At 37.3% G+C, this 9344-nt stretch overlaps 1 protein-coding gene across 1 annotated transcript; it reads right to left on the bottom strand.

Moving 5' to 3' along the window:
- Positions 1-381: 381 nt before the first annotated feature.
- On the bottom strand, positions 382-5482 carry LOC107673187 (lipopolysaccharide-induced tumor necrosis factor-alpha factor homolog). Its single transcript, XM_016466686.1, has 8 exons — positions 5215-5482; positions 3597-3629; positions 3452-3484; positions 3295-3327; positions 2696-2843; positions 1880-1946; positions 1656-1781; positions 382-426 (listed from the first exon to the last, which is right to left on the bottom strand). Exons 1-8 carry the CDS (start codon positions 5462-5464, stop codon positions 382-384), a joined length of 735 nt encoding a protein of 244 aa, XP_016322172.1. The 5' UTR covers positions 5465-5482.
- Between the last annotated feature and the right edge of the window lie 3862 nt (positions 5483-9344).

Raw genomic sequence — 9344 nt, 5'->3', positions numbered from 1 at the left:
AGACTCAAGACAATATCTCTGACATAACTGCGATCTACATTTACAGGCATGAGTTCTGACAGAAGTTGAATGTAAAGCTTTAAAACAGTTATTAAATATTCTATTTCATACAATATTTGTATTCATAAATATTTCATAAAATGTAAACACTTACCATATAGTCTTACTACATGTGTTGTAATAGAAACCTGTGTTGGAATTTAATGTCGTAAATTTGTGAAATAGTATAGTGTGAAATGATATTCAGACACATTCCTTTGTCTTATACCCATTAGATCCCATTAAAATCAAAGACCAAGGGGGACATGTTTGAATCCAGATCACAGGCGCCTGTAGAAAGACAAGACGTTGTTGCAGTTTGGGCAGCGATGCTCAACATCTTTACATGAATCCATCCAGAAAGGCGCTAGACAACAGGGCCAGCACCTGCAAAACAGACATGAGAATCAGTCGATCACTGTCTGTCCTGTTGACTTTCACTAACTGCTTCCATTCCTCTATAACTCTGTGTTCTTAGTGTCTGCTTGCAGTATTGCAAGACAAAAGGATATGATTTACATAACTTTTTATGTACATTTACATGTCCCATTGAAACTCTCAACAAGCCTACACTGCAAAACAAAAAAACAAAACAAAAAATGGCGTAGAAGCAATTTTAACAAAAATTACTAGTAAAATTTACAATAAATTAACAAAGAAGCGGCAAGTAACAAATTGAAATAAACGTGAAATTCTGAAGTGGAAATACTTAACATTTTATTGTGTAAAGGTACTTCAATAATCTTTGTTTTATTTAACCTTAAAAAAATCAGTTTTCAGACAATCAGACAAATGGTAAATTTACACTGCAAAGGTGGCACAGAAGCGCTTCTGAAGTGGCATTTAGGTGTCTTTACACATGTAACGAAGAGTCAGAGGAGTGCGGATCCATTTGCAGCTTTATTGAGAATCAAAGGCAGAGTAAACAGGCAGTAATCAGACAACAGCGTCACGAACAGCAGGGATAATCCAGGAGAATAATCAGTAGCAGAGCGAGGGTCGGGGCAGGTGGCAGAGAATCACACTAGTAAGAACAGTCCGAGGTAATACACAAGAGATGACAAGACAGGGGATAAACGCTCAGAAATGTAGCCGGGGCAATACAAGACTTCGCAGACACTGAGAGTCTGGGAGCTGCTTAAATAGGGAAACTAAGGGGAAACACCTGTGCCAGTAATCAGTCCCAGGTACGGGGTGTATGGGAAATGTAGTCCACGGACGTTAGTACTCGGGAGAGGGTGCCCTCCGGAGGCCGTCGGAGAGAGCCACAGAGGCCTGATTCGTGACAGATGGTATATGCTTCAGGTTTTTTTTACTTTATTTCCTAAAAATTGTATTTAGCTGTGCAATTTTATATCAAACTGCACTACCTATGATCCTGAAGAGAAATGCACTGATTAGAAGACAGAAGCAAACAAATCATGCCAATGACGCACTGCAATCAAGTAATCGGTGTTATTTTACTATTATTCATATAATAATTTGAATGACCGTTTATTTTATTATAATTCCAGTTTTAATTTAAATTTTAAAGTTTTAGTAATTTTGTTGTGTCTTTGTGATCTTTTAAAATTATTTTTTGAGTATGTTTTTAGCATTACTTGTAGCGTCCTCACCATCTCCTCCGTGAGCGAGGTGAGTCGTTGCAGCTGCTGTTGATGAGACGCTAACATGGAGGCCTGGGCAGAAACCTCGGTGGTGAGCTGATAGATCGCTGCTGGTTCCGTGTGTGGCGAAGTCTTCTGTAACGAAGAGTCAGAGGCGTGCGGATCCATTTGCAGCTTTATTGAGAATCAAAGGCAGAGTAAACAGGCAGTAATCAGACAACAGCGTCACGAACAGCAGGGATAATCCAGGAGAATAAACAGTTGCAGAGCGAGGGTCGGGGCAGGCAGCAGAGAATCACACTAGTAAGAACAGTCCGAGGTAATACACAAGAGATAACAAGACAGGGGATAAACGCTCAGAAATGTAGCCGGGGCAATACAAGACTTCGCAGACACTGAGAGTCTGGGAGCTGCTTAAATAGGGAAGCTAAGGGGAAACACCTGTGCCAGTAATCAGTCCCAGGTACAGGGTGTATGGGAAATGTAGTCCATGGACGTTAGTACTCGGGAGAGGGTGCCCTCCGGAGGTCGTCGGAGAGAGCCACAGAGGCCTGATTCGTGACAACACAGACTGTTTAATGCTTCTTAGAAGTGGCATAAATGCATTTACACAGCAGTCACAACTTTATACTTTGATACTAAGGGTTAAGGCAAGTCAGAGCTGGCATAATTTAGTCTAGCTTTTATACAACATTGAATCTTTACACTAGATTTGAACTTGGCTATGTGTAAAGACACCTAAGACTCTTAAAAACAAAGGTTCCAACTTCCAAAAAGGTGTTTTCGCAGTGATGCCATATAAAGAACCATTTTTGGTTCCCGAAAGAACCTTTCAGTGAACAGCTCTTAAAAGAACCCTCTTTTTTTTCTTACGAAGAAAAATGTAAAGAACTTTTTTTTTTCCACTATAAAGAACTTTTTGTGCAATGAAATGATTCCATGGATGTTAAAGGTTCTTCATGGTGCAATTGATGCCAATAAAGAACTTCTATTTTTAAGAGTGTGTAGTAAGTTCTATTAAATTATCAAGGTGTAAAGAGGAATTTTACCCGATGAGGGCAAGGCAGCCACAGGCCAGCCAGGCCATGAGTCCAGAGTAGTGGTCTGTTATAGTGATCACCTGGTGCTTACAGTGAGGGCACATGGTTTGAGCGGGTAAATCACGCAGGCTGGGAAGCATCACTGTGGTTGTTACGGCTGTAATGCACATAAACACAATACATGATCCAGATAAAAAGAAAAGCTGCTGAACTAGTTCTACCATTGTGTAGCATGATTTATCCTTCTCATTTTGGCTGCTAGTAGAAATTGTACTGACAATTGAGCAAATAGCTTTGTCAGTTTTTCTTTCTTTATATGTCATTATTTGAACATCAGGCAGAGGAATGGCTTTTGGAAGTTTAAGATATTGAATACCTCATACAACGAATTGAGTGTAGTATTAGTATTAAAGGGTTAGTTCACCCCAAAATGAACATTCTGGCATCATTTACTTGTTGTTCTATATATATAGAAAGATTAACCAATGTTATATGGGTTAAGAACAACACAAGAGTGAGCAAATTATACCAGACATTTCATTTTTAGTTGTTTTTGAAGCTTGCCTATACTGAGTGTCTGAGCTCAATAGTTGAAAACTGTAACTTACTGGTAGTTTTATGATACATCCCAGGGTTTGGAGCTATAGAGAAAGATTTCAAAAGGATGTTACTGCACTGATATCAGTTACTGACAATAGATAGTAATTTGGGGTATTATCTACTGAAATAACTGTTTGAGATTGATAGTTATAAACTGTAACTTACTGTTAGCTTGAGGATACATCCCAGGGTGTGGACCTTTAGAAAAACATTGTAAAAGATTGTCATTGCACTGATACCAGTGATTGACTATAAATAAAGTAGTAAGTATTCATTAGGAGCTTTTCTACTGTTTGAAACGGCAACTTACTGTTAACCTGAGGATATATCCCTTGATTTGGAGCTTTAGAAAAAGATTTTGAAACAGTAAAAGCTGTCAATGACAGTACATAAAGTTTGTTTTCCTTCATTTTATCATAAACATGATTACAACAATAAACCTCATTTGTCAACATGCACTTATATATCATCTGGTCAAAATGTTATTTTAAATTACAGGGTAATTTGTGAAAAGACATGATTATAATAATCATAGAAAACAATGAAGCCATATATATTGTTCTCACTAGACATATATTACCCATCAACAAGGGTGGGAGTAGAAACAAGAAAAAGATGCCTTGCATATTCAGATCCTAAAAGCTATTTCCTCAACAAGTGCCAACATTTCAAATGTTACAAAGTTGTTTTTAGACTTAGCGTGAACTAGTCTTTAACACCAGTAGAGCATGAAGGTTCACATTTGTGTGTGTCTGATATGATCAAGCGATGGCTCAAGTGCTTGCTTTTTAGAATGTAATGGCCACGCCTTCTCATGAATAATAATGAGTTACCACAGTATGTGTGTTTAAATCCAGTTCAGATCTATTATGTATTCAATTGGCTTTTATTCACAGACACTACAGATTATTTTCTTCTCAATAAGGGGACATGGTTTTCAATAATTCAATATTTGTTAAAAACATAGCATGCCGAGACATTTATAAGCAATTTCTTGTAAACTGGTAATTTTTTGACCAGGAACACCACAAGTGTATCAAGGTGGGGGTGAAAAATCTCAAAAAGGTACACAAATTATAGTTTTTGGGGAGAAGTTGTTACATCCTCTCAGTGGTGGACAGTAACGGAGTAGTTTTACTTCGTTACTGTACTTAAGTACATTTTTCAAGTATCTGTACTTTACTGGAGTAGTTTTATTTTGAGTAACGTTTACTTTTACTTCACTACATTCCAAAGCATAAGATCGTACTTTTTACTTCACTACATTTCATAAAACATATCGTTACTCTTTATAATAAACCATGTGCTCCGAGACGCAGAAGCGGTGTCTGATTCAAGAACGAACTGATTCTTTTCAATTAACCTTTTAAATCGGTTCGCAAATCGCACCAAACGATTCATTCACGAAGTAGAATGAACCGATTGCAGCTGTTCTCGAGTCTACAACTCACTGATTCAAATGAACCGTTTAGTGCGAGTCTCCAGTGAACTGAATTCACAAGTAAGAACCGGGAGATCTTGTGAGCGTGCGCGCGTCTGATGCTGTTAAAAGTAAGTTACTAATGTCGAGTTTTAGGATTAATTATTGTAACTGAAAATCATATTTAGGTCAAAACTGTCAGTTGTTTGTGATCTAAATCTGCTGTAAAGGGTGATCTATTTAAGCCCACTGAAATGCTTGAATGCAGACACATAAACATCAGTGGCTCTATGTTTTAGGTAAAAAAAAAAACGAAACATTAAAATATCGCTAAGTAAAATAGCTAATGCACGTTCATATTCCCCGCTGTTGTACTTTTACTCAAGTACTTGATTTGTGTACTTCGTCCATCACTGCATCCTCTTATTAAAATCGTCTCTGGGTCAGAGTGACTGCAGTACAACATGAGGGGTTAAGAAATGTACCAAGTTTATCCAAAGAAACATACCTCCCTGAAAGTTTGGATTAACTCCCAGCTCTGGGTACGAGGTGTATCCCATATAAATATTGGGATATGGAGATGAATTGTATCCTGGGTTGTGGGTCATTTCTTTTCCTACGTAATCTGCTGGATGGCCTGGGTACGGTGGAGCAGATTCAAGAGCTTCAATGGTTTTCAAAGCCTCTATATCCTCCATATCCTCCAGATATTCCACCGTTTCCAACTCATCCAAATCAGCTTCTCCGGCCTTATCCATATTCTTAGTTCAGTTAGTTCTTAACAGAAGAACACAGAAAATGAGGCTCACTGGCGCTTTAGGCGTGTGGACTACTTGAGTCCCAATGCAAATGTCAGCAAAACAAATGTTGACAAGACTTATTCAAATCTCTACAGTCCATCCAAATTTCGTTCCGACATGGAAATGCTCTGTTTGTGAAGCATTTTGCACTGATTTTCCTTTTGGTCATGGAAACAGACCTTGATTTTCCACCGCATCATCAAGACCAGAAACTGAAGACATATGATGTAGCTTGTAAAAACCAAGCTGTAGAGCTTCTCTCTTCCGTTTGAAAATCAAATGGACTTATTTCTGAACGCAGAATTTTCACCTTGTTTACATTTACAATTATGAAATGTTGTTGAGTCCCTAATAACAAAACTTTTATATGTATAATTATTCATACATGTGAGAAGCTGCTGAGAATTGAACAAATAGTTGTAACCCGACTTTGTTTGTGGCAGTTTTTCTGGTGATTAATCGATAATATACTTACAAATGCTATGAAATGCATCATATTTTGTGGAAAAAGTGTGATGCCCTAGAGGGATTTCTGAAATCAGCACCCCAAAATTAGTAAGAAACAAGTATTGGATTTTATTCAGCAAATATGATGCAGGGCAATGTTATAGACTAATAAGCCTAGAAAAGAAATGAGACTTACACCAGATATTTTTGTGTTGTAAACTAGTGACTACAGTAAACTACTTCATGAAAAAAAGTCAGTGCAATAACTGATTTCCATTTAGTGGCAGACAGGAAAGCTACAAAATTACTTGTATGTTTTTTATGGATTACCAATTCAAGAACAGTGTTGCCTTACAGACTTTGATTCTCATGCAGGTCATGGATCAACTTTCATTAGTCTTCAGTAGCATGACTCTTTTGTCATTCACACAAACAATAAGCAAACAAAGACAGAAAATGGAGCTCTCAGCCACAAGTGCTGAATGCATTTTCAATTTTAATGTAACATTGTGTATAATTATATAAGGAGTAACTGACAATGCACCATTGAATCATTGAAATGAACATAGACTAACTGTCATATCTGTTAACTCTTGGTCATTAGATTATATCGAATTGCCTTGGCTCAAAACCGCCAAAGGTTTCACAGATATCTGGATCTTCATCTTTATCTCTTTCTCTCCCTGATTAAATCTGCTTCCAGATCACCTTACCTACAGGAACGCGAGGTCAGTGAGATTTGAGGTTGATGTTGTATTTCCTTGGAGACCAGATGAAACTGAGTTCAGGAATAGAATAAATGGGTGTGTATGAGTTCTAGAGGATGGTGAAGAAAGGAAGCAAAAAGGGAGGAGATTTAAAACAGAATTCAAACCAAATATGCTTCCGATGATGATTATTATTTGGTGGCTGAATAGACTAATTCATCAGTCAGACTTCATTTAGGTTGACAGTGTTGAAATGCATATAGTAGTGAACTTTATCCAGAAGGACTCTATCACACATTACTTCTTATTGTGTGTCATCTACTTTTTGGCTTGTTTGTTGTTTATTTTGTCTTAAAAGTGCTTCTTCTATACTGCACACCGCTGACTTTTGTTAAATTGGCTATAAATGATCTTCTTATGTTCTGAGGTTATGTTTTCATGCTTATATGCATCAGTTTGGTTTTCTTGAGCCTTGTCGTGCCATTAGATTTGCTGCATGCAAGAGTTGTTTGAATATCTTTGCATTCACAAACTGGTTGATGACAGAATTAGTGAAAGAAGTGAATGTAGTGATCAGTGATCTTACAAACATATACTGTATTTCGAATCTTTTTTATAGCCTTCGTATGTATTATTATTACCATTTTCACACTTATGTGCCTGTGTGTCTAGATAGATAGAGAAGTAGTCGCACTACTACTCAATGCGTTACTTTTAAAATTAATTAAATGTTTAACATCATTACATTTCTTTAAGGCAGTTACGGCACATTCATTCAGCCATTTTAAACACTGGAATACTGCTCTTACGAAAATTAACCAGTTAAAAATTGCAGTTGTAGTTAAATCATAGTAACCACACATTAACCTGGGTTTTGCTATACTAATCATAGCTTAACCATGGCATTTGTAGTAAAATTGTGGTTATACAAATGGTAATCCACACAAAAAAAACATGGCTACTACACTTTTATCATAGTAAAACCATGGTTAATTTTCATAAGGGTGTTTATCTGTCAACTTCATTTACAACTGTAAATTCAACAGGTATGAGATATGATCAGTAAGAGAAAAATACTGTTAATGAGAAGACAAGAGCTGTACTGCGGCAGGTTAGTGGGGAAATATATTTATTTATTATTCAGAATGCACATTTGGAAGGGAAATATATTTATAGGAACATTTCAGCAGGTTGACGATAATTCATGTTAATGCAGAGAATATGATTAATTGTTTCAAAAAAAATTTGCCAGCCCTAAAACATACAAAGGGAGTTCTATTTTACATTCAATTCTGTATTGATAATGCCACTGTGGATAAATGCATATAGATTTTTCCCAACCAGAAGCCCTGGATGAACAGTCAGGTCCGCACACTTCTCAGAGACCGAGATGCTGCCTTCAGGACAGGTAACAATACTCTATACAGTGCTGCGAGAGCAAAGCTGTGGAGAAGGATCAAAGAGGCTAAGGAGGTCTACAAGAAGAAGACAGAAGATCATCTCTCCGGAAAAGACTCAAGGTGGATGTGTCAGGGCATATAGACCGTCACCAATTTCAGGGGCTGTGCTACTACTGCAGGGACTAATCACTCTGCCCAACTGGCAGAGGAGCTGAACTGCTTCTTTGCATGTTTCGAGGCAACCTAGCAAAATACAGTCTCGTCATTTCGGCCTATACCAGCAGGTAACACCCACGCACTCACTTTACAGGAGCATGAGATGAGAAGGGTGCTCAGGTCAGTGAACTTGAGAAAAGCAACCGGCCCTGACGGGGTACCTGGGAAGGTACTCAGGTTATATATATATAGAAGGTTTGCTCCAATATCTTCAATCAGTCCCTGAAACAAGCCATCATACCATGCTTCCTGAAGTCAGCTACCATCATACCAATCCCCAAAACAACCTTGTCGAGCAGTCGTAATGACTACCACCCAGCTGTGGCACTGGTAATCATGAAATGCTTCGAGAGGCTATAGCTCTAGCTCTACACACTGTTCTGAGTCATCTGGAAAAAACAGGGAAGCTATGTCAGGATCAGTGTTGGGCAGTAACTAGTTACTAGTAACTTAGTTACTGTAATAATATTACTTTTTGCAGTAACTAGTAGTGTAACTAATTACTAATAAGATTTCAGTAATAATATTACAGTTACCATCCATAAAACAGCTTAGTTACTTAGTTACTTAAGACGCCTCAACCCCGCTGATTTAAAATCCAACAATCAAATAATTCCTAGACTTATTTTCATAATTTTCACGACTCACACATGCACATGGTGTCCCCAGTGCAGCAGGCAAGCTTGGAATATGGAAAAGCTTAATTATTATTATTATTTTATTTTTTTTTTTTATTAAAGTTTCCTACAAACTTATGTGATTTGATAAAATACATAATAAAATATAATCGCATATGCGTAACGGAGAAATTACAATTAGCCTCAAGCTACACATGACAATTAATGAGATTAATACAACACTTCTACTTGAATGTCACTATCAATCACTAGAATTTTATGTGGAAGATACACAGTTACAACTTCTGTGGGGCATGAAGAAAAAAGTAATGTAACTAGTAGTGTAACTGATTACTGTTGCCAGAAAGCAATAAGTAACAATATTACTTTTGAAATGAGTAACTAGTAATGAGTAATATATTACATTCTTTGAGTAACTAGCCCAACACTG

Source organism: Sinocyclocheilus anshuiensis, unplaced genomic scaffold (assembly GCF_001515605.1).
Source record: "Sinocyclocheilus anshuiensis isolate Anshui unplaced genomic scaffold, SAMN03320099.WGS_v1.1 scaffold724, whole genome shotgun sequence".
NCBI classification, from domain to species: Eukaryota; Metazoa; Chordata; class Actinopteri; order Cypriniformes; family Cyprinidae; genus Sinocyclocheilus; species Sinocyclocheilus anshuiensis.
Note: the sequence above shows the minus strand (reverse complement) of the source record. Positions and strands in the feature narration are given on the sequence as shown.

Excerpts from the sequence above, each read along its gene's own strand:
- LOC107673187 (XM_016466686.1), bottom strand. The coding sequence starts at position 5,464 with ATGGATAAGGCCGGAGAAGCTGATTTGGATGAGTTGGAAACGGTGGAA. Across the intron at positions 3,485-3,596 it reads GATATATCCTCAGGTTAACA|GTCCACACCCTGGGATGTAT; the intron begins GTAAGTTGCCGT and ends GTTTTTCTAAAG. Across the intron at positions 2,844-3,294 it reads GATGTATCATAAAACTACCA|CCGTAACAACCACAGTGATG; the intron begins GTAAGTTACAGT and ends TGTGCATTACAG.